This window comes from Castor canadensis, chromosome 11 (genome assembly GCF_047511655.1).
Source record: "Castor canadensis chromosome 11, mCasCan1.hap1v2, whole genome shotgun sequence".
In the NCBI taxonomy this organism is placed as follows: Eukaryota; Metazoa; Chordata; class Mammalia; order Rodentia; family Castoridae; genus Castor; species Castor canadensis.
In genome coordinates, this window is record NC_133396.1 from 25,716,630 (window position 1) to 25,741,626 (window position 24,997).

At 44.9% G+C, this 24,997-nt stretch overlaps 2 protein-coding genes, 1 long non-coding RNA gene and 1 other non-coding gene across 6 annotated transcripts in view; 3 read left to right on the forward strand and 1 right to left on the reverse strand.

Moving 5' to 3' along the window:
* LOC141413750 (uncharacterized) lies at positions 1-14,288 on the reverse strand. The gene is made up of 2 exons (XR_012438622.1): positions 14,145-14,288; positions 1-418 (listed from the first exon to the last, which is right to left on the reverse strand). It is a non-coding gene; the product is annotated as an uncharacterized lncRNA (long non-coding RNA).
* Atp5mc1 (ATP synthase membrane subunit c locus 1) lies at positions 511-3,388 on the forward strand. Of its 3 annotated transcripts, none has more exons than XM_020173934.2 (5): positions 511-586; positions 1,207-1,255; positions 2,239-2,316; positions 2,675-2,853; positions 3,174-3,388. In XM_020173934.2, exons 2-5 carry the CDS (start codon positions 1,217-1,219, stop codon positions 3,286-3,288), a joined length of 411 nt encoding a protein of 136 aa, XP_020029523.1. In that variant the 5' UTR covers positions 511-586; positions 1,207-1,216; the 3' UTR covers positions 3,289-3,388. The 3 variants fall into 3 exon arrangements, with proteins under 3 accessions (XP_020029523.1, XP_020029522.1, XP_020029524.1); XM_020173933.2 differs by having other exon boundaries at positions 577-656; XM_020173935.2 differs by lacking the exon at positions 511-586 and adding an exon at positions 593-652.
* Positions 9,595-9,696, forward strand: LOC141414363 (U6 spliceosomal RNA). The gene has a single exon (XR_012439413.1). It is a non-coding gene; the product is annotated as a U6 spliceosomal RNA (small nuclear RNA).
* Positions 12,149-24,997, forward strand: part of Ube2z (ubiquitin conjugating enzyme E2 Z) — an 18,199-nt gene continuing 5,350 nt past the window's right edge. Inside the window, exons 1-6 of the mRNA XM_020173942.2 lie at positions 12,149-12,580; positions 14,516-14,588; positions 16,393-16,580; positions 19,068-19,179; positions 21,473-21,585; positions 22,597-22,687. Coding sequence (XP_020029531.1) covers positions 12,252-12,580; positions 14,516-14,588; positions 16,393-16,580; positions 19,068-19,179; positions 21,473-21,585; positions 22,597-22,687 — 906 coding nt within the window. The 5' untranslated portion in view covers positions 12,149-12,251. The remainder of the gene's footprint in view (positions 12,581-14,515; positions 14,589-16,392; positions 16,581-19,067; positions 19,180-21,472; positions 21,586-22,596; positions 22,688-24,997) is intronic.

Here is a 24,997-nt window from a genome sequence, read left to right on the forward strand (position 1 = left end):
AACTTTGCAATGGGCCTTTATTATCCGTGGCGGAAGCAGAAGTTTCCACAAATCACTGAAGTGGGAATTGCTGCAAAGGCGTCGTCCCTGCCTCAGTAGCAATATCTCGCGGGATCTCAGTTGCCCTTGGGGGGAGGGGTGTCTCCAACTAGACTACAAATCCCAAAATGCAACGCGCCCCCAGACCCAATGAAGGGTAGGGACCAAGGTCATGTGTCTGCTTGCGTCAGGCGTCCGGTCATCAATCCCACGCCTTTTCTTCGACTTGCACCCTGGTCGCCATTTTGTGCAGAAGGCTATGGAACCTCCCAGCCGGGTCGACTCTACTGTCGAGCATTTCAGGCCTCACCCAATCGCAGACCATATCTAGGAGGAAAGCCCCGCCTTTATCCGCATGGAGGCGGGAATTGCCACGAAGCTGTTGTGGAGAGAGAAAGGAAGAAGCTGTAAAGAACCAATAAGAAAGGAGGAGTTGATGACGTCAACCAATGGAGACGCGGGTGAATTGCAGCCAATGAGAGTGGAGGGACCCCAGGACACGTGGGTGGGGGAACTGAGCGCTGAGACCAAGGGCTAAAGCTGAGAGGTGAGTCAGTCACCTTGAGCTGGGCGATCGCCGTGGGCCGAGCAGGGGCTGCAGGGGAGTGGGAGTGTAGGTGACTTGGGGCCAGGAACCTGCGGCTGGTAGAGTTTAGAGCTGAGTCGTGTGGAGGGGCATTGCCCCCGGGGCTGGGAGAGATGATGGGAGTCTATAGCCTTGCTAATTAATATTAATTACCAACGGTAATGAGCGATAAACGGCCAATATTGAGGCGAGTAAAGGACAGCTGTGTAACATGGGCAGGATCCTTCATGGCATCTGCCCAATATCTGCCTCCAGTCTTCCCGGGAGACCGTCTCCTTTCGCAACATTTCTGGGGCCTGAGCCTCTTTTCTTTGACTTTCCGATCTCGGTGGCTTTCCCTCTGCAGACCCACCTGCTGTGCAGAAGGTGGTTGCCCCGGGAGTCCACGCTGTCCCTCTGACCTCTAATGCCCTCCTCTGTCCGGGCGCGATGCAAGGAAGAGAGGGTCCGGGGAGGACCGCGGGGGTGAAGGGGACGACAGAAGGTCGCCACTATAAGCAAACAACCAAGTTTTCAGAGGAATTATTATTACTTTTCTTTCTCTTTTTAATCGAATTTATATATTATTTTTGTCTCTGCAGATTGAAAAAAATGCAGACCACCGGGGCACTTCTCATTTCTCCAGTTCTGGTAAGCTGCGGCTGGTGTTTACATCGATGTTTAATGAATGCACTGAAAGGATCTTTACATCCTGGTGATGCTGGCTCACTGGGGAGGCTGTAGAATGATCTGATGCAGGTAACCCCTGTGTATTTGGGCTTGTAAACCAAGCTATCTTGGCTTTGGCGTGTCCTTAGAGAGTCTAGATCTGACCTTTACCCTCAGTCTGCTTGGCCATAGCTAGACAACCCACGAAACCAGTGATTGTCAAGCTTGGCTGCTCTTTAGAATCATCAGGAGAGCAATTAAGACTCGTGTCCATGCTGCACCGTTGACCAATTACATCAGACTCTGGGAATGGAGTGGAATGCATTTTAGAACTCCCCAGTGATTCCAGTGTTCAGCCAAGTTTAGGAATCCTTGCACTAAAGAATATTTCAAGAAAGCCGTGTTATCAGTGGGCATGGTCTTACCTATAATACCAGCACTCAAGAGGCTTAGGATTTGAGGCCAGCCTGGGCTACATAGAGAGACCCTGTCTCAAAAAGAAAGAAAGAAACAAAGCCATCCATGTTTTAGAGGGTTCTCCTTATCTCCTTAGATGGGTGTGCCAGGAGTCATACCAAGCTTCTTGGCCCACTCCATGAAGGATGTGTAGTATCGAGACTATTTTACTAAACCCCCTCCCCCTTTTTGTTTGGTGATCTGGGTACAAACCCTTCCTCTTCCTAATATGATATTAGTGTGGGTTTTCCATTCTGGGAAACTAATTAAGGCTGTGTCCATGAAAGTGAATCTAGGCATATTTAAATCCATTATCCACCTGCTCACCCTCCCAAGGTTTGATGGTTGCCACTGCTAACTATGCCAGGCTCTCAGGACAGCTGTTTCTGGTACAAGCCTATGTGGTAGAAGCAAACATACATTGACATACAATAAACTTTTTCTCTTTGATTTTTATAGTGTTTGTTTTTCTTGCTTGACTTGGAGAAAATGTTTTTCTGATTTTACAGATCCGCTGTTGTACCAGGGGTCTAATCAGGCCTGTGTCTGCCTCCCTCCTGAGTAGGCCAGAAGCCCCATCTAAACAGGTAAGGAAGTAGGGCCCCTCTTAGGGATCTCCCTAGGCAGGGGTTCCTGAGGTTAACTAAATTGCCTTTAGGCCTAACTAAGTAGGAGGGAAATTAGAGGATCTGTTATGTTCTTGTAGTTCTAAGTCTTCAAAGGCAATATTGTAGGTGAGAAACTTGCACAAGGGAGGTTTGCCTAACCCACAAAATTTCCCTAACCCTGTCTGAAAACAGATTCTAGGACTAATTTCTAACATTCTCCCAGCATTCAGAGTATTCTGTGTTTGTCAGGCAATTTGTTTCAGAGCTCAGGTGGGTGGGGTGAGGGGGTGGAGTCAGCCACCTGTCTTCCTGCCTCACTATATCCTCACTCTCCTAGCCTTCCTGCAGCAGCTCACCACTACAGGTGGCCCGACGGGAGTTCCAGACCAGTGCCGTCTCTAGGGACATTGACACAGCAGCCAAGTTTATTGGTGCTGGGGCCGCCACAGTCGGTGTGGCTGGATCAGGAGCCGGCATTGGAACCGTGTTTGGCAGCTTGATCATTGGCTATGCCAGGTAAATTTGGGGTGGCCTCTAGCATCTCCAACTGTAAGTTCATCCCATCTGGGCAAAGCCTCAGCAGGTGCTCCCTTTGGAGCCTTCAGGTTGATTTCATCTACCTCCTGTTTTCTCCAGTGACCTCTAAATTAGAATTTAAGTTTGTGTCCAACCTGGATCACTTCAGCTTGCCAAGTTGATACTCTGCTTGCCCTTCCAAATCCCCAGGATACATGCAGGCTAGGCCCTCTCCGAGTTGTACCTTACCCCCCTGTACCTTCTAGCCTTGCCCTCATCCTTTCTGTCCCCGGGCTGGCATCGATCTCTGTTCTTGGCAGGAACCCGTCTCTCAAGCAGCAGCTCTTCTCCTATGCCATTCTGGGCTTCGCCCTGTCTGAAGCCATGGGGCTCTTCTGTTTAATGGTCGCCTTCCTCATCCTCTTTGCCATGTGAGTCTCCGTGGAGGTCACCCAGCCGTCCCTGCTGCTTCGACTCCGTGCCATTCCTAGTGCTGGAGTAGACTAAGCTTTACCATTAAACACGTTTCTCTAAACCCATATGTCTGTGCCTCTGTCCTTTGGCCTTGGGAGGGCATTGGTGGGAAAGTGGGAAGAGGAACTTGGGTCAGCTTTTGATGATTTGGAAGTCTCCAGGGCTGAGAAGCAGCACTGTGTGAACATAGAGGGGGATTCATCATCTTCCAGGAGGAATGTGGATTTGTCTGAGAAGTAGTGGTTGGTGCTTTGTTCCCTTCAAGTTTATTAATATGTAACTTTTTTCTTTTTTTTTTTTTGGTGGTACTGGGATTTGAACTCAGGGCCTCACACTTGCTAGGCAGGTGCTCTACTGCTTAAGCCACTCCACCATCCCTTTTTTGAGTTGGATATTTTAAAAATAGGGTCTTGTGAACTGCTTGCCTGGGCTGGCTTTGAACTGCACGCTACTCTTGCCGCCTCAGTAGCTGGGATTACAAGCCTGAGCCACTGCTGCCAAGCAATATGTAACATTTTTGAGGTGCTTAATTTACACCAAGTCCTTCCAAGTGTATTTGCAACAATCCTGTGCATTATAAGAACAATCATTAAGCTGGGCACCAGTGATTCATACCTGTAATCCTAGCTACTTGGGAGCTGAGATCAGAAGGATCACAGTTCAAGGCCAGCCCCAGCAAAAGAACAAAAGAAAAAAGAGCAAACATTAAACCTGCTTTGTACATGAGAGGCCCATGCTTAGGGAAGCAAAATTATTTGTCCAAAGTCACAGAGCAAGTAAGAGGCAGAACTGGGAATTCTTCCCCCAGGCCATCCTAAACCTAACTGCCATTTGTTCCATTAGTTTTCTTTTTCCTTCCCCCCCATCCCTGGTGCAGCAGTATGCTAAGCTTTACCATTAAACATTTCTCTAAACCTGTATGCCTGTCCCTCTGTCCTTTGGCCTTGTGAGGTTGTTGGATAGGTGTTGAATACAGGGCCTTTTGAGGGTAGGCAAGAGCTCTGCCACTGAATTACAGCCCTAGCAATGTTCATTTTGGTCATGTAACAATTAAGATGGCACAGATAGGGAAACTGCATTTCCAAGAAGTTAACACAAGTTTTCAAGGAGGAGGTAGGTCCTTTTGGTGTATATCTAGCTCCATTTGGAAGTCTCATTTTCATTAGTGTCAAAATGTTCTTCAATAAAAGAGAAGGTACATTCCCTGCTCTTGGAGACTTCATAATCTTAGCTTTGCCAGGGATAAAAAGAGTGCTTTCGGAGGATGTACCAACTGACGAATTGCTAACTTCATGCACATGTAGGCTTTGTCCTTATGCTTTGAAAGTTTGTGTCCAGGCCTCCTGATACCGCCACTTGGCTAAAGTGGCACTGACAGTCCAGGTGGCATACAACTAAGCTTATCAGCTTATTGACAGCTGCTGTAAGTATAATACAGATATTAAATGTAAATATTACAAATATAGATATTTATCCATGAATATATATGTATATTCTTACTATGTTGCCCAGGCTAGCCTCAAATTACTGGACTCAAGTGATTTTCCTGCCTCATCCTCCCAAGCAGCTGGAACTACAGGTGCACACCACGACACCTAGCTAATTGCTGTTCTTTTGAACCCAAGTAGGAGCAAGTCATAGACAAAATTAATACAGAGGTACTTGGGGACATGGTCTATTGCAAATTGGATGGTTTCAAAGGAAATAATTTGTAAGTGGAATCCATTTTGTGAAAACTTAACACCTCAGGTTTCTGCAAAACTTCTGAGAAATGGTGAAATCAAAAACATTCCTAATTAGTGTTAAGAATACCTTTCAGCTTAAAGGCAACTGGCAAAGAGATCTAAAATACACAGAAAAGTTGGGATTGTAGCTCAGCGGGGTAGCTTGCTTGTGTGTGCTTAGCATGCCTGAAGTCCTGGGTTCATTTCCCCAACACCAAAAAAAAAAAAAAAAGACCATCCATTTGCATACAATTTAAAGACAGTCATGCAGGCACTTGGGAACTAAGGGACTTCCTAGGGACCTTGAGGGAGGCAAATCTAAAAGATTCTTGCCTTCCAGGAGATAATGACATCTACAGAACAGAAGCAGTGCCCATAGAAGCTTTACACTGTAGAAGTTCAAGAAGCGAAAGCAAGGAGGTTAACATGAGTTGTAATAATGGGCTGACATTTGAGCTCTGTGTGTCAGGCATGGTGCTAAACACTTTGCATGGTTAAGGTCCAACATTCCTACGGAAGAAATTTTTATGGGTCAAAAAAACGGGGTAACTCGGAGAGATAAGGCAACCTGCCTGAGGTCACAGCTGTTTAATAAAGCCAGCATTCGAATCCCTGAACCTGTGTTCTTACTGTGCCGGCTCATCTGAGGTTTGCACAAGCTGAGCTACTTGCCCAAGGTTGAGGAGTAGGCCAACAAACCAAACCCACCTAACATTTTATTCAACAATCTCAGTCCTTCTAACAAAAGATTTCTCAATCTTGGCGTGTTTGGGGCCAAATAGTTTTTTGGGGGCAGGGGTTCTCCCATGTGATGTATAGGTTCAACAGCACCCTTCTACTCCACTTGGTACCAACCATCCCAGTTGTGACCGGGATGAAATTTGAAACTGACAAATTTCAGGTATTGACAGATGTCCCCTGGATGGGGTGCAAAATCACAACAAGTTGAGAACTAGTGGTCTACCATAATCTGCTGTCACCTTCTTATCCTTTAATAACTCCCTCAAACAGCCCAGCAATCTCAGGGCTGAGGTTGAACTGGCAGCCACTCTGTCACCAAGGGAGCTATGGATTAACTGGTAATGGCATTACACAAATGGAACACCATCACCCTTTGGGATATCACACTAGCATCCTTGCTGGGTCACTAGCTCTGGAGGTAATCAAGGAATAGCCCCCCCAGGGAAGGTGGTTGCCTTTTCCTTCCCATGAAGTGCCAGAAAGCTTCTCTTTTAGACTAAGAATCTCCCTTCATCCAGAGCTCTAAACAACCTTGAAATTGCTGGGCTTACCAAACCCGGCAGGACTGGGAGTGAGGTTCAAGGGAGGATGATTCTCTACCCATAACTTGCTAGTTACTCCCATAACCTCATCACTGACGTTCTTCATCCAGGTCTGTGAGGGTATGTGGATTGGCCCACGGATGGGACCATCTTGTCTAATGCAAAGTATTATACAGACACGTTTTGTTCTTGGGAGAAGTCTATATTTTTTATCATATTCTCAGAGGGTAATAACCAAAACACAATTGGGGACCACCGTTTTAGGAGTTCAGCATAGGGCAGGGGGTGTAGCTCAGTGGTAGAGCAGTTGCCCAGCACATGTGAGGCTCTGGGTCCAATGCCCAGCACCATGAGTTCACCATGGTGGTGAAGAACATAGGTGTGAGAACTGGCAGAGTGGCTCAAGTGAAAGAGCACCTGCTTAGCAAGCATGAGGCCCTGCCAAAAACAAATGGGAGTCAGAAAGACAAATCCCAGGCCTGTTATGCACTAAGATGTTACCTCCTCTGAGTGGTCATTTCTTTATCTCTTCAATGAGGATAAGAAAAATTTGTAGTGGGTGTGACAAAATGAGATATACTTAATACATATAAAAATGAGATGTAATATATATATTATACACAGAATTAAATAGATCCATGGAATATTTATTAAGCTGTATTAAGAGATATCTAATGAGGGCCGAGCTTGGTAATATGGTGCCTATAATTTTAGCTACTTGACAGATGGAGGTAGGAAGGTTGCAGTTCAAGGCCTGCCCTAGCTTGAGACCGTATCTGAAGAATAGTTACAAGCTAAAAGGGCTGGGGCATGGTTCAAGTGGTAGAGCACCTGCTGAGTGAGCTCAAGGCTGTGAGTTCAAACCCCAGTACTGCCACAAAAAAAAAAAAAAGGAGTTAATGAGTGCCGGATGTCAGTGGCTCATGCCTATACTAGCTGATCAGGATTGTGGTTCGAACCCAGCCCTGGCAAACAGTCTACAAGACCCTATCTCAAAAAAACCTACCACAAAAAAAAAAAAAAAAAAAAAAAAGGCTGGTGGAGTGGCTCAAAGTGTAGGCCCTGAGTTCAAGCCTCAGTACCACAAAAAAAAAAGTTAATGAAATATATTATAAAATGATTATAGCTATTATATAGCTATTATTACTTAGAAGCCTCAAGCTATGCAGTCCAAGCTCTGATTTTTTTCCTTTTAGTTCAGAATTTATGTCCTGGTGGAGTAAGTTTCATTTATTCCTGGCATCGTGCCAAAACAAAAGTCTGGGCTGCCGAGGGGAAGGAGGGCCCTGGTGCTGGGGATCAAATCAGGGCCCTACATATGCCAGATAAGTACCCTTTACCATTGAGCTACATCCCCAGCCCCATGGTGTATATATATATATTTGAGAGTGTTGAGGCACAGCAGTGACCTGAGCTCTGGGACACTTGCCAACCCCTGTCCTTTGGGGAGGACACATGTCATGAACAAGGTGCTATCAACTTTTGTTGGTCCAAAAGATGGCCCAATGCAGGGCAGTTGTGTGCTGGGGGGGAAATGGAGACTTGATCTGGAGTACTGTGGAAAGACCCCTGAGCTGTCAGCTATCACCAGAGTACATGGGGTGGCTCCAGAAGGTACTCTTGCCCTCCTGCCAACCTGCCAGTGGAAAGCAGCCAAGTGTTGCCTTGGCAAAGTTCATGAGCACTGGACAAAGCACTGCCACCTTGGCCTGTGCTAGCATCTCTCTGGCCCTCTTCTCCCCTGAGTACCTGTAGTGGGTGGTGAACTGGTCCTTTAAGCAGCTCCCATCCCCTGTAGTCTTTCAGGCCTTGACTTGTGGCTCAGCTCTTGGAAAAATCTGAAGCGGAGGAGGTACAATCTTAAAGCCCTACAGCGAGGGGAAGGGCAACTGGCTACCATGCGTGTCCTCATTTCATTCTGTTCAGCATTTATGCACCATGCACTGATTGTCAGGCTCTAGATAGGGGCCTCACACTTCCTGCCCTAGAGGATGTCCTAGCTGATGGCTAGACAGATGAATAACAAAACCACTAAAATAAAAAGTAGTATGTGCTATAACAAAGGTATGAATAATGGGCCATTAGAACCAGAGGAGGGAGTAATTAAAGTTGACTAATTAATAATAGTAATAAACAGCCCTGGAAGTGTTCAGGCTTGGCACAGAGAGTAAAGTTTCAGCCAGCCTTGAAGGATGAGTAAAAATAATGTTAATAGTTTATTGAACATTTACCCTGGCCAGCCATGCCCATTCATTATTATTTTTTATCTTTTTAGTAGCTACAATTTCTTTCCCAGTTTTACTGATGAGAAACAGAGGTTCAGAAAGGTTAAACTACAAAGATTTCTTCTGGTAGAGTAGAGGGAAAGAGTATTCCAAGAAGAAAAAAATATCATGAGCAAATGCCTCGAGAGAAGGGAGACAGGCAAGTGAGGCACCAGTACTTGCTACTTTACCGTATGATACTTCATCCTCAGAAAAACCTTGACAGGTGGCATGAGTCCGTGTATGGATGCAGAAATGGGTTCCAAGGAAGGTAGGAGTGTGGTGCAGATTAAAAACCTGAACCTCGGGACAACCCACTCAGGACCCCTTCCTTCCCCTAGAGCTGTCCCTCTTTCACTTAATAAACTTTGCTACTTAAAAAAATAATAATCATAAAATAAAAACCTGCACCTCTTTCCTCTGAAGCTAAAGCTAAAGTGTTGCTCTATCACTGCCAGAACTTGCACCTGAAAATAAGGTGCAATAGTGAGGAGGAGATAGGTATACCTCCTGCCCTCTCACACCACAGGTCATCTTTGGGCCTCTGCAGAGGAGCTGTGAAATAGCTTTTCTTTGTGTGAGTTTCCCTTGAAAGTTGACCTTGACCACATTACTAAATTAAATAATACCCCAGCAAAATTCTGAAACCCTTTAAAAGTGAAGGAAAGGGGCAAGTGGAGTGGCTGGAGTGGTAGAGTTCCTGTCTAGCAAGTGTGAGGCCTGAGTTTAAACCCCAGTACATTCAAAAATAAATAAATAAATAAATAAATAAATAAATAAATGCATTTGCTTTGGTCCACCTTGTTAGCAATCAAGCCATTCAGAAGGAACCACTGTTAGCAGGTTTTTTTGTATCCTTTCATAGATATTCTTTCATCTTTTTTTTTTTTTTGAACTCAGGGCCTTGTGCTTGCTAGGCAGGCAGGCACTTTACCCCTTTAGCCACGCCACCTGCCCTTCCATCTTTATTGTAGTGGTAAAACACTACACCATTGCTTGCTTCTGTAGCACATATACTAAAATCAGAACGATGCAGGGAAGATTGGCACGGCCTCCGTGTGAGATGACATGTAAATTCGTGAATCATTCCATATTAAAAAAAAACTATACCAATAAAACATGACATCTATATAAGATGCTGTGTTCATTCATTTCACTTGATGTTAAGTACCTAAGCCCTGTGCTGGATTCACTGATAACACATGGTCTAGAGCTAAGACAGAGATACACACTTAGGAGAAGTTGGGACAAGGCAACGGGTATCAAAAGACCATAATTAGTAAAGTTACAAGGTAAAATATAATCAGTAACAGTGTCGCGTAGTTTGAACTCGTTCTTTGGCGTCAGATGGATTTAGTCTGTAGCCCCATTCTGCCACTTGCTCTCAGTGTGTCACTGTGTAAGTGACTGAACCTCGGTATGCTTCTGTTCTATCTATCAGAACACACTAATAATAGTACTTACATCAGAGGAATGGTGAAAGGAATAAATCACACAAAACAGATATAGTGCCTGACATTGGCTTTCGATAAATGGCAGCTAAAAATTTTTTAATTTTAGCTTTCAATAAATACTGGCCATTACTATTTAGCTTCACAATCCATTATAGGAAATTCACAAAGCTCTGAAAACCAGACTTTTTTTTTCTTTTTGGGTGGGACCGGAGTTTGAACTCAGGCTACTTCACACTTGCAAGGTAGGTGCTCTGTCACATGAGCCATTGTTTTGGCTTTTTGAGACAGGGTCTCCCCAGGTAGCCCAGGCTGGCCTAGAATTCACAATACTCCTGCCTCAGCCTCCTGAGTGCTAGGATTGCAGGCATGCATATTACTCCTGGTTCCAGACATATTTTTTTAGTGGAACTGGCATTTGAACCCAGGGCTTTGCTAGGTGGTTGCTCTACCACTTGTGCCATTTCCCCAGTTATTTTTAGGATAAGGTCCTGAATTTCTGCCCAGGGCCAGCCTCAGGACTATGATCCTTCTACCTATGCTTCCAGGTTTAGCTGGGATTACAGACATACACCACCATGCCCCATCAGCCTTTTTTAAAAAACACAAATCTGGGCTAGTGGAACGACTTAAGTGGTAAACTCAGCATGAGGGCCTGAGTTTAAACCTCAGTATCACCTAAAAAAAAAAAAAAAAAAAATTAAAATAAACAGGGCACCCGTGGCTCATGCCTGTAATCATAGCTACTTGGGAGGCAGAAATCAGGAGGATTGTGGTTTGAAACCAGCCTGGGCAAATAATTCACAAGACCCTACCTCAAAAATACTTAACACAAAAAGGGAAGGTGGAATGGCCTAAGGTGTAGGCCCTGAATTCAAACCCCGGCACTGCTAAATAAATAAATAAGTAAGTAAATGCAAATCTACCTGTAAAACATAATCCAGTAAGGCTATTTGTCTCAGTATAAATATTCATAAATATACCCGAGTATGAATATTCAGACTTTGCTGTAAACGTATCTGTAAGTTTTTTACTGGGTGTTTCCCTATGCTGCACTTCACTGTAAATTCTGAAACACATCTGACACCACTGCTTCCCAGACAATATTCTGAACCTATATTCTTGCTAGGAAAAAAATGAAGTTTTTGGTTTCTTTTGGAAGACCATAGGATTATTTTTCATTTTACAGATCTCAGAAAAGTCCTAAGGAATCCTCTCTGGATTTATTCAGTCCTTTCATTCCTGTATATTCAAGGAATTGTGGGACCAGAAAGTATGGAGCTTGAGTCAGGCCTGATTTTTCTTCCCTTTACCAAGCCTACTTGTTTCATTATCCCCAGGGCAGTGCCTAGCAAAGGTGCCTGGCCTTTCATAAGTATATGCTGAAGCTGGAGATGTAACTCAGTGGTAGTGCTTGCCCCTGGGTTCAATCCCCAGCACTGTGTGTGTGTATACATTTAAATACATATTGGCGGCACTGGGGTTTACACTCAGGACCTTATGCTTGCTAGGCCTGCGCTCTTACCACTTGAGCCACTTCACCAGCCCTGCGTATATATTTTTTTCAGAGTTGATGCGATATAAATTTTATGTACAATTTATTATATTGCATATAAATTGCATATGCAAGTATATGTATATACTTTCACTAAACCCGAAACTAAGTGGCATTTCATTCCTCCCTCTAGTTTCTGCCGCAGACAGGGGTCAATGGTAGCCTGTCCTTGGAGGCCGCATCAATCACTGAACCTTTGGGACAGGAAGGGCCCTAAGGGTCCTACAGGGAGGCTGGATCTCCAGTCCTACCCTAGGGGCGTGTTCGAGTGTCATCCTCCTTAAGTGGGAGGATATGGCTCGCTCCACCCACTCCTTTCAACTTTCTTCTCCCAGGTCAACACCTGAAGACAAAACACTGGGTGGAAGCGGGCGCTCAGCTCTCCCCGCAGAGCGCAGCGCCAGCGCAAGCCCAGAACCCTAGCCCGCCCTCCAGCCCCCGCCCCCGCCCCCCGCCCTGGAGGACCGTGGGTGGACGCTCTTGCAGAGCGCCTCTCGCTGGTCGGGGCGGGGGTGGGCGGAGCCAGCGCCGCCCGGGCTAGGGAAGCGGAGGGCGGGGACACTCTGGCCCGGCTCTCGGTGGTGCGGGAGCAGCGGCCGCTCTGGTCGGCGGACGTGCTGCTGAGCAGTCCCGGAAGCGAAGCAGCGATGGCGGAGAGTCCGACTGAGGAGGCGGCGACGGCGACGGCGGGTGCCGGGGCGACAGGCCCCGGGGCGAGCGGCGTTGCTGGTGTGGTCGGCGTTAGCAGCAGCGGCGGCGGTGGGTTCGGGCCGCCTTTCCTGCCGGATGTGTGGGCGGCGGCGGCAGCGGCGGCGGGCGGGGCCGGGGGGCCGGGGAGCGGCCTGGCTCCGCTGCCCGGGCTCCCGCCCTCGGCGGCTGCCCACGGGGCCGCGCTGCTTAGCCACTGGGACCCTACGCTCAGCTCCGACTGGGACGGCGAGCGAACCGCGCCGCAGTGTCTACTCCGGATCAAGCGGTGAGCCGGGGTTTTTCCTCCCCCAGCCCCGAGCCCTGGGGCTCGACCTTCCCTGCCCCCCACCCTTCTCCGCTACAACTCACTCCCTCCGCCAGGTTCCCGGGCCCAAATTTGCCAGCCCGGGGCGTGGGGGGTTTCCAAGTCCCTTCTGCTGCCCGCCCCTATCCCTACAAACTCCAAACCCCTCCTAGCTGGCCCAGGTTCGACCCCGCCCCTCGGCGACCTCCCCGGAACCCTGTGTCCAGGTTCCGGACACCCTCCCACACACCCCATGCCTCTGGCCTGAAACCCGACCCTTTCGCACTTCAGTAACACCCCCTCCCGCCCTCTGCACCGCCCCTCTTCCCCACCCCAGCCTACCTAGATGCTGCCCGCAGGCCCCACCCATCGATCCCACCTCGTCTCCTTTCCAGCCCTGGTTGTAGCCTACTGTGCTTGCTTGGCTTCTGCCTCAGACTCCAGCCTTCCTTTCTAACCCTCCGTTTCCTCAAACCCCCACCACATGGTTCCTTCCCCAGGTCTGGATCGTTTCCCCCACTTAACAGATCTTCCCTTGGACCCATTTTACGGTATCCCAAAGCTGTCCCACTCTCACATCTGTTCCAGAAACCCAGGCTCCCCCCGCCCCCCCAATCACCCTGGATTGTAATATCCCATTTAGGATGTTCTTTCTTGGCTCTCCACGTACCCCTCCCCATCATCTGGTTTACTTTTGTGAAGCAAATATACTCAATTCAAAATAGGAACAAAGGCCTAAATCCTTTCTGTGCTTATTTTTTGGGTGACTGATCTTAGTATCATTTAATAGGTAATATGTTTTGCAAAAGTGTTTAGTATAGTACAGTACCTGTCGAGTATGAAAAGGTAATAGTGTTTAGCTGTTAGTTCTGAAACCTGCTTCCAGATATACAGACTTCTTCTCATAACCCCATCACAAACATCCTCATCTATGTATTAACCCCCACCTTCCAAGTTCCTTAGATGTCTGTCTACCTACTTTTCAAGTTTGTATTAAAAGTTAAGCAGTGTGATGTGTGTAAAGTCCCTGGCACAGTGCCTGACACAGGATGCCAACTTTATAGAGATTGCCACCTCTAACTTAAACTCAACATACAACTCTTTTCCTCCTTCAGCTGTTTCATTCTTCCAATCTGGATGTACCTTTGAGCTTGGTCAGTACTTCCTGGCTCACCTGTTTATATCCCTACCGCCTTAGCAAATCCTTAGACTTCTCCTCATGGTAGGATATTTTGCTTTAGGCTGTTGCTCTCAACTGTCCATTTTAGTTGGTGAGATAAGACCTAGAAATTCTTCCATCTATAGAAGTCACTACATGTTGTCATCCAGATGTGAGGATTTCAGAGGGTTCCTCTCTCCCCAACATGAAGAAATCTCTACTCTGTTAGTTTCCTAGGCAAGAAGACCATGATAGTCTTGCTTCTTACTGGCTTGCTGGCTTTATATAATCCCTTTATCAACAAGGGTCCACTGTATGGTTTATGGAACTAGTTTTTTAGTTATTATGCCTTCTCAGTTACTAAAAAAAAAAAGAAAAAAATCTTACCATTCAGTGTAGTACCTGGGACTCTCAGAAGTGGGAAGTGAATGAATTTCCCATGTGGGAGGAAGCGAGAGTAAATGGGATGTGGCTTTTCCAGGTGACATCTGATGCCGTGGGGATCTCTGCTTATTTTCCCCTCCCCCTCCCCTCCTCCTATGGAAACAATGCCCTTTTGATAATAATTTGCTCTCTGCCTGCCTGACAAGTACTCAGCTGAGGTTTCTCAGCCAACAAGGACAGTCCAAACATTTGTGGTACCAAGCACCACTTTCTCGAATCCTGGCCTCATTGAGGTAGTAACAGCTGTCCTACTCAGGATTCCCCTTTTCCCTCCTCCCTCACTCCTTCCCCCACCTCCTCTTGGTGTTATACAGGGATATCATGTCCATTTATAAGGAGCCGCCTCCAGGAATGTTCGTTGTACCTGATACTGTTGACATGACTAAGGTATGTAACTTGATGAGGGGATGGGGGATTATTGGGAAACTGGGTCCAAAACGTTGAAAGAGCCTACAAGAGATTGTTCAGCTCACCTGGTTATATAGATGAAGAAATCAAGACCCCAAGAAAATAAGTGGTTTGCCCAAGGTCACACAGTGAGCCTAGAACAAGTGTCTGTTATAAGGGTACACAGTGATACTGGTTGACTTGAAAAGTCCCAGTTCATCCTGTTGTCCCAACTAAACTACTAATAGGCCACTCTTTTCCTTTCAAAATGCTCCATTCAGGATGATAAATTGTATAGTCACCCTGTCTGTTGCACATCTTGTCACTTTTGACTTTAACCATGATGCTACAACACGGGGAAGGTTGGGGAACAGGGTCCACTAGGCTGAAGAGTTTGTGGTTAGTGGGCATTAAGCCTCCTATTACTGCTCATTTTAAATGTCTGTTTCACCCCAAAGACCATTCCTTTCTTGTCCTCCACAGACAGAGAAAGCTTTCTACATAATGTCATAAGTATCTAGGCTACTTATTGTTACTACCCTCGGGTGTGAATTTGCACTGAAATTGATGTTGGGAAGAAATCAGTTTCCTAAATCTAGTGTTATTTTTAGTGAAAACTCCAAATAGTTTCAAATTTCATACAATAAAACTTCAGCTTTCATATTTTTATGTCCTTTTTTGTTTGGAATAGATTTCCTTCTAAAATGATTTTTAATTCTTTATATATGGTTGGAAATGTTTTTCCTGGGACATCTTGTCCCTAGTCAGGTACTAGTGTTAATATGCTAATCGCTGGGGTCCAGAATTGATGCCATGTTGAAACCAGTAGAGTTTGCTCTGCAGACTAGACTACAACCTCAGATGCTACCAGGCAAGGTTGGTTGAGGATTGGGATTGCAAGGTCAATTTTTTCCTCTTGCTGTTCAAATTCTGAGCAGACTTAAGTGCTTACGAACCTTCAAAGAAGAAGAAATACAACTTGAGTCAGCTCAGGTTTTCCTCCCTTTAAGAAGGGAAATTGTGTTCAATAATTATGGCTTGTAGAGAAAAAAATTTAGTATTTTGTATGAAGGAATACTGTTTTGTTTTTTTTTTTTTTAAACCAATAGAGTTGAGGGAAGTTCTAAGGCCGTATGGGGACCCTGGGCTTTCCCACTTATTTTTTGCATCTTTGACATAGCTGGATGCTGCCTGATCCACATTCTCCACAGTAGGTTTGATCTCTGTGGAGGAAGCAAGCAAACACCCTAAGCATCTACCGTAACCCTCAGCTCTGCACTGTTAAACTAGTGCTGTGGCCTTCAGTCCCTTTCTTTCCTCTTTTCCATTCATCTTATTTCCCCTTTGTGCCATATAAGCGTAGGGTGGAGTTGCATCATATGCAACTATGTTTAACCTAGACAAATCCAAACATACGTAACTCAGTAAAAATATGCATTGATTGCTTAATGTTCAAAATGCTGACCATGTTTTACAGTTGTGTGTTCTATTTTACACATTGATGGTTCTATCCACTTGTTGTAAATAACACTCATCAGGGAGATACACACAAACCATGCTTTAAGGAGATTTTAGGGACACTTAAGGGCAATTTTGATGACATTTGGGTTTTACCTTGGGCTTTACCTGAGTATGATGCTACTCCATTGTAATGGAATTTCTTAAAATTCCAAGCCTATTTATATGAGTGAGTACAGGCTGTTCAGACTGGGCCCTGCTTCTGGCAGGGGTAGCAGGTGGAAGCCAAGGAGGGGTTGGGGTGGGGTATCACCCCACAATTTTAAGATGGGGTTTTATTTTACAGATTCACGCATTGATCACAGGCCCATTTGACACTCCTTATGAAGGGGGTTTCTTCCTGTTCGTGTTTCGGTGTCCGCCTGACTATCCCATCCACCCACCTCGGGTCAAACTGATGACAACAGGCAATAACACAGTGAGGTTCAACCCCAACTTCTACCGCAATGGGAAAGTCTGCTTGAGTATTCTAGGGTAAGAGGAGACTTCTAAGTGGCCAAGTTGGTTGTTAGCAAATAATTACTCTAGGCCAGCATTTATCAACCAGAGTGCCTCATCTGAACCACAACATAGAATATGATTGAGTGGCTTTTCTCAGTTCTCTCCAGGAAGGTATATGACTTGTACCATTATAGATGAAAAGAAGGGAAGTTGAAGTATTACATACAAGGGATGTTTTATGAAATAGTTCTCAAAATGTTCCCGAACTGCCGCAGCAGCATCTACAGATTTGAAGGCCCCACCCCAGACCTGCTGTATCAGAAACTCTAGGGTGGGGCCAGCAGTCTTTTTTACAGGCTATCTAGTGCTTGTGCTGCACACTCCAGTTTGAGAACCACTCCCTTAGGACATTGGGGCCTTATTCGCTCCCAAACAGGTTGAGAGGCTTTTAGGTGTCTTATTTGAGCCTCAGTGAGTGCCTTTGGAGGCAGTAGTGGTAAGAATGATTATGATAATTTTAATAATTGAAAATGTCTGAGATTGCAAATGACATCAAATATGAAACAGATTTCAAGTGTATCTTCCTGGATGCTACTGAGATTTTGCTTCATGGAGTTCTCATTTATTCTGTTTTAATTGCCTGTGTGTTAAAAACACAGAATGGAAATGTCTTCTAGCATGTTTTAGGTTGGTCTTTTTTTTTTTTTTTTAATTTATTTTTTATTTTATTCATATGTGTATACAATGTTTGGGTCATTTCTCCCCCCTTCCCCCACCCCCAGGGTTGGTCTTTTTATTGTCTAAATTTTCCTAGGGTGGAGCTCAAGTACAGGTTGAAGATTGAAAAAGTTGCCCAAACTGGTGATCATGTTTTCTTTCTTTTTGTCCAACTCATTTTCAGGTTTGGGCTGGGAGGGAGGCAGTTGAAGCATAGTGGAGATACGATTCTTTTTTTTTTTTTTAACTCTAATCCAGGAACATGTTCTGTTAGGATTATGACAATGAGAGAATCCTTTATAAGAGGTTCTCTTATAAAGAACCTCTTATAAAGAATATAAAGAAGTCCTTTATATTATTAGGGTACATAATTGTCTGTGCTAGTGAGAGAGTGTGTATCTCCCATGGTGGTAAGGAAATTTAGTCATTGCTTTTCTATGAAATTAGTTAACGAAAGTGTGTTTGTAATAGGTTCTTCCTCATTAGGCTAATATAAAGCTATTTTGGGTAGATACCAGCTCATAGGAGGAACAGGGAAAGGAAAGTGGTAGGGCAAAAGTGGCAGAAGTGTATTGGGTGGAAAAAGAGAAACTATCTGAAATTGAAATTTTGCCCTAAAGAATCTCAAAAGTAAGTTGGGCACCAGTGGCTCATATCTGTGATCCTAGTTACTTGGGAGGCTGAGATCAGGAGGAGCTCCACCCAGGGCCAGCCCAGGCAAATAGTTCATGAGACTCCATCTCCAAAATAACCAGAGCAAAAAGGACTGGACGTGTGACTTAAGCAGCACAATGCCTGCTTTGCAAGTTTGAAGCCCTGAGTTAAAACTCCCATCCCACCAAAAAAAAAAATCTCAAAGTAGAAAGTTCCCACGTTCTTACTCTTACTAGCTTTATTGGGCTGCTGACAAAAGTAATGGAATGAGTGTTGACCTTGTTGACTGGAATTCTCAAGCATGTAAAGTCTTGGAGTGTTAAGCCCATAGCAGCCTCTGAAGAAGTTAAAATTGCGTGCAGCTGACTTGGGCCTTTCCCTAGTGTAGCAGAAAAGGGCAGTAGCCAATTAACTTGAATAAGCTAGCCCTAGCTCAGGTTGTGTTCAGCTTCCAGCTCCGATGCCATCTTGTCAGTTGAGCTAAAAGTAAATGTCATTAACATCCAAGCTGCCTCCCCTTAATACTTGATGAGGTTTATGAAAGAGGGGAACAATTTTGGTATTTCAGACCTTCCACAGTCCAGAAGTGCCCTATATTGTCTTCCTGTCCTTTGGCAGAGTTGTGTGGTCTTCAGAGTGCTCCTTGTGGGCTTGATACAGAGTTGGATCCCTGATCATCAACCCTACCACATGGCCTCTAACCAGATGGCTTCAGTCACCTGTGTGCCTCTGCTCAACTGTTCTCCCTTCACTACGTCACCACTCATAAGTAAATAAATAAGCTCTTTGAGGTCCACAGAGGTTAACATTTAGACAACCTTTAGAGTTATTTTCTTAACTTATGTCTTTCATTTTGACATGATAACCTTCACTAGTCACTATTTCTTTTCTAGTCCAAAGAAAATCCCTTCAAAGTTAGCTTGCTTGCTCTCCCTTCTTTTCTTCAGTCCCACTTGATATAAGCATTAGACAGTTGACTGATTTCTGCTCTATGAGAGTGAGGCAGAGACTAGGAATTTCCAGAGTATTGATAGTGAAAGAGAAACTTTTGGTGAGTCATTTACAGTGTTGCTGTTGCTGCTGCTGCTGTCAGGATTCCCTGGTCATTGTCTGCCTCACAGTCTTCCCTTCACTCTGCTGTGTTTGCAGTACATGGACTGGCCCTGCCTGGAGTCCAGCCCAGAGCATCTCTTCCGTGCTCATCTCCATTCAGTCTCTGATGACTGAAAACCCCTACCACAATGAGCCTGGCTTTGAACAGGTAAGACCATGTAGGCCCAACTCTGGGGCCTGCAACATTGGGGGCTTTAAGAGATCTGCATAAGTCTTTTTCTTTTTTTTACCGGGCAGAGCTGACACATACGTTCTTTATTTGTAAGAATTACAATAATGCTGTTAAATATTAGACTTGGATTAATCTACAGAGTGGAAGTAGTGCATGCAGTCATTTGGAAATTAATATGATTTCCTCTTTTGGGGGTGGTGGCAGCCAGTGAGTTTTTGAATGTGCCTACATTCCGCTGCATCCCCATAAGGTGCTCTCTGGTGTCTACTGCCCAGCCAGCCATTCTGGAGTTACGAAGTACTGTTACCTGTGGAGCCAAGGGAACTGGTCATTAGCTAACACAAGAATACTCTATAGTCAGCACTGCCAAAGAGAACATGGAGGAAACACATTTTCCTAGGGTATGCTATGTGCTGGACACTGTCAGGTTTCTATGATAATTTTTTACTTAATTCTGATGCTAACTGTTTGAGGTAAATATTGCCCCCATTTGCAAGTGAGATAATGGTGGCTTAGGGATGCTAATTAACTGTCATAATGACACAGATCAGTGTAGGACTCAGGATTTGCATTGGGGCCCAAGTTCTGCCATTGTTCCAAAGTTTCTTTCTTAATTAGGCATGATTACAGAAAAAGTTCCAATATATTTTCAAAAGAAAATAATTTCATTTCAGTGATTAAAACAGCTTTAATTGATTTTTAACTTTGTGTGTGTATATGTGCTGGGGATAAAACCCAGGGCCTCGGGGATGCTAGGCATGCCCTCTATCACTTACTCACTCTCCCACCCCTAAATTTGGAGTTTCTCTTTTGAAAAATCTCAAGTTTTCCTAATAGACTTACAGTTTGGTTCAGTGATGGTAGAACCCTATACACATGTGAAGGAGTTAACCAGGAAGCACACCCCCCCCCCTTTTTTTATTGTTTTTGGTGGGACTCAACTTCACATTTGCAAAGTGGCACTGTGCCACTTGAGCCACTCCTCCAGTCCATTTTGGTCTGGTTATTTTAGAGACGGGGTCAGTCGAACTATTTGCCCAGGCTGGCCTCAAACTGAAATCCTCCAAATCTCAGCCTCCCAAGAAACTAGGATTGCAAGTGTGAGCCACCAGCATCTGGCAGGAAGCACCCTTTACTGGCTAATGCCTAAAGGTTTTTCCACAGATACTCCTAATTTTATTTATACCTTTATGTCTCACTGTCACTTTTTGTTCTTTGGTACTGAGATTTTAACTCCACTTGTTTCAGAAGTGGTCTACCACTTGAGCCACTCCTCCAACCCTTTTTTGCTTTAGATTATTTTTCTAGTAGGGTCTGGCATTTTTTTGCTGATGTTGGACAGTGGTCCTTCTACCTTTGTCTCCAGGTTTATTTGGAATTACAGGAGTGTGTCACCACTACCTGGCTTACTAGTTGAGATGGAGATCTCCATCTAACCTTGATATTCCTGATCTCTGCCTCCTGAATAGCTGACATTACAGATGTGAGCCACTGCACCCAGCCCACTATTACCCTTATATGTGGCTATTTCTCATTTAATCCTTATCTATGCCTGATAGACCTTTCACTTAAGGTTCAGGTATTTGTAGCCTAAACTGGCCTTGGACTTTTCATTTTCCTGCCTCATCCTCCTAAGTGCTGGGGTTATAGGCATGTGCCACTATGCCTGGCCAGTTCAGGAATTTTTTTTTTTATTGTAGCTTAGGAAAATTTGATGGATCTAGTTTGCTGATTATAGGTCAAATGACCTGTAGCAGGATGGCTGTTAGTATATCTGGGGAGGTAAAGAGTCTCAAAAATAAAGGTTTCAGGGGCTGAAAACGTGGCTGAAGTGGTAGAGTGTTTGCCTAGCAAGCATGAGGCCCTGAGTTCAAACCTCAGTACCACCAAAAATAAATAAACAAACAGACAAAACAGAACAATTTTTAGCTGGGCGCTGGTGGCTTACACCTGTAATGTTATCTACTCAGGAGGCAGAGATCAGGAGGATTGAAGTTCAAAGCCAACCCAGGCAAATATTTCACAAGACCCTATCTTGAAAATACCCATCACAAAAAAGTGCTGATGGAGTGGCTCAAGGTGAAGGCCCTGAGTTCAAGCCCCAGTACCGCAAATAAATAAATATTTAGTTCTTCAGTGGGAAAGGGATCCTCTTAGTTCATGGCTTGGCTCATATACCCTGTACTAATCCTGAAGTATCTTCACATTAGCTTTTCTCTTTGCCTAAATTGTGGTTTTTTTTGATATTATGGCATCTGTCAAATTACAGGAAAGACATCCAGGAGACAGCAAAAACTACAACGAATGTATCCGACATGAGACCATCAGAGTTGCAGTCTGTGACATGATGGAAGGAAAGTGTCCCTGCCCTGAACCTCTACGGTATGTGTTAAGAGGACCCACTGGGTATTCATTCCTTTTGGAGATTTAATTTGCATCTGTGAGGGCCTTTGGTGCAGAGTTCATTGTTGAGGGAGGTAGAGAAGAAGGAAAGATGTGGTTCATACTTTTTTCCTTGTTTGTTAGTGGGAACCTAGGCCTTGTAAGAGCTAGGTAAGCACACTGCCACTGAACTACATTCCCAGCTCTTGTCTTTTTGGGGAGAGGTTTTTTTTTTTTGTCTTTTTTCTTTTCTGGTGCTGGGATCAAACCCAGGGCCTCAGGCATGCTAGGCAAGCGCTGTACCACCGAGCTACATCCCAGCCCCCCAGCTCTTGTCTTTTTGAGACAGGGTCTCACTATGTAGCCTGCGCTGGCTTCAAACCTGCTTCCGTCTCCCAAGTACGGAGATACTACAGGCATGGACCACTATCTCCATCTTGATTCATGCTTTTAAAGAGCTGCAGATTAAGCCAGATGCCGGGCTCCTGCCTATAATCTCAGCTACTTGGAAGGCTGAGATTTGAAGGTTCACAGTTTGAGGCCAGCCTGAGCAAATAGTTCACAAGACCCCCCCATCTCCAAAATAACTAGAGCAAAATAGACTGGAGGTGTGGCTCAGGAAGTACAGCCCCAAGAGGAAGTTCAGAGAGTTTCTCAGTTCTTGGAAAGTACCAAGTAAGTCAGAGTTAATTAAACTTCACAGAGGATATTAAGTAGAATTTGAGATTAGTGATGGCATATGGAAACAGTGGAGATTGAGCATGGCATGAGTTGAGGTTGGGATTTGGATGGTAAATATTAAAGGCACTCTCATTTTTGTGAGTGCTGAATTATAAGGGAAATCAGAGTGGTAGTCAGTTATCTATTCCTTTTTCCATTTCTCATTTAAAGATCTGTGTGGGAAACCAAATCTGGGCTTAGGAACTCTCACTGTTTAATTTGGCATTAAGATTAGAAAGTAAAAGGGGGACCTGTGCTTGCAGGTTGCTAACTTCTCTGTTTATCTTCCAGAGGAGTGATGGAGAAGTCCTTTCTGGAGTATTATGACTTCTATGAGGTGGCCTGCAAAGATCGCCTGCACCTTCAAGGCCAGACTATGCAGGTAATACAATCTCTGCTGCTAATTCTAGAAGCCCCACAGCACACCATGTAAAATCCCCCTCCCAAGGGTGACTCCAAATCTCTCATAGAATGTCAGAGCTAAAAGGAACCTGTGTCATTTGAGGAACTGAGGGCTAGAGAGGAGACTGATTTGAAGTCATATGGAGTTGGTTTCTAGTTCATGGCATACAGTAGATTGGTCTGAATCCTACCCTTTAGGGCGGAACTCCTTCCTTTCCTGGTCAGTAGTGTTTTCAACCCAAGAACATTCAGCCCTCTTAGAATCTTAGAGCTGATAAGAGATGTTGGAATTCTATCTCTAACTTTGGGGGCTCACAGAGAAAGTTGGCTTAGAGAAATAGTGTATGTACACCATCATATGTTGAGATTCCTCTTCCAAAGGTGATAAACAATTGTTCGTTCTCTGCCTCTACTGGGGAACTGTGTTCTTGCTTCCAATAAAATGCAGATTTTGATCATGGCTCAAGTGCTTTGCCTAGTAAGTGGAAGACCCTGATTTCAAACTCTAGTACTCCCAAAAAAGGAAAATGGAATGACTTGGCTGGGGCAATGGAGGTACATATCTGTAATCCCAGCTACTTTGGAGGCTGAGGCAGGAGGATCAAGAGTTTGGGTATCTTAGCAAAATCTTGTCTCAAAATAAAGTAAAAAAGGGCTGGCAATGTGTTACTTCAGTGGTGGAGGGCTTGCCTAGCATGCACAAGACTCTGGGCTCAATTACCAGTACCAGTAAAAAATAAAATGTAAGCAGGGCACTGGTGGTTGAGAAGCTGAGATCAGGAGAATTGAGGTTCAAGACCAGCCTGGGAAAATAGTTGGGGAGGCCCCATCTCCAAAATAACCAGAGCAAAATGGACTGGAGGTGTGGCTCAAGCAATAGAGCACTTTTTCAAAGCCTGGAGTTCAAACCCCAATACTGCCAAAAAAAATTAAGAGATCTTAGTCAACTATCCAAATCATAGTTGGGGGTCGGGGGGTGGAAGCATGAACTTGGTTTCATGCTTCCTAGGCAGGTGCTCAGTAGAGTACCTGAGCCATATCTCCAGCCCCTGACTAAGATCTCATAAGGTTTTCTCCAGCTCTTGGGCTATTTCTACTTGTCCAACAGTAGGATAGATGTCTTGTCTCCTCCAGCGCTGCTGATAAATATTAACCACCCTATCCTTTCAAGGACTTCCTAGTCACCTGCCTAACTTAAGAACAAAGGACAAGGTAGACTTGAGGTTAACTTGTTGCCTGAACCCTTTTTTACAGTACATAGTTGACACCTGACCTAGTCTGTTCTTCATCAGGAATTCTCATTGCTAATATCCAGCAGCGTTACCAGTGTTCAGTCTGTGAAGGAAAAACTTGTGCTGAGGGATGGTTTTGGAAGGGGTGCCAAAATTGAGTCAAGGATGAGAGAAGGAATATTTGGAAAATTGAATAAGGGTGAGACTCAGCCTTTGGGGACTATAAGCCTCATGAGTGAAAATGGTGGGCTGCAGTCACAGTGACTGTGACTGGCACCCCCGGCAGAATTGGGGGCTGTAGATCAGAGGTAGAGTGCATGTCTAGAACGCGCAGGGCCCTGGGGTCAGTCCCTGATACTGCAAAAGAAAAAGTGTGGAATGGGTTTTTGTGAGAGGAGCAAACAGAAAGAAGGAAATACTGTGAATTGTGTAGCTTTTTGTGACTGCCAAACAAACAGCTCTCCACTTGTTTGAAGTCTAGCCACACTACTTTGCTGCCAAAGTCTGTAAATTGCATTTCAAACTTTTTTTTTAATACCCTCCACCCCAACCATAGCTATTTTTGATTTTTTGATATCTTAAGAACAGTTAAATCTTTCTGTGATCTTTGATCTAGAATGAGAACTAAGATCAAGGGTAGATGGCTCTGGAAAAATGCCCAAAAGCCTGGATAGGAATGTCTACAGTTGCTTATCTGCAAGACAAACTCTTGTGTTCTAGACCCGCCTGTGACCTTAGAAAAGCAGAGTGTCCTTTTTGAGTATAGGGACTGAAGGATGATGATTCTTTTCTTTGGTTTTTAGAGGTTAGTTGAAGCAGGACACTTAAGGTTGTAGTCCTGGACTTTTTTTTTTGGCAAGTACCGGGGTTTGAACTCAGGGCCTAAACCTTGAGCCACTCCTACAACCCTTTTTTGTGATGGGTTTTTTTGAGGTAGGATCTCTAGAACTATTTTTCTGGGCTGGCTTCAAACCTGGATCCTCCTGATCTCTGCCTTCTGAGTAGCTACGATTACAGGCGTAAGCCAGTGGTGCCTGGCTACAGTCCTGGTGTTGAAT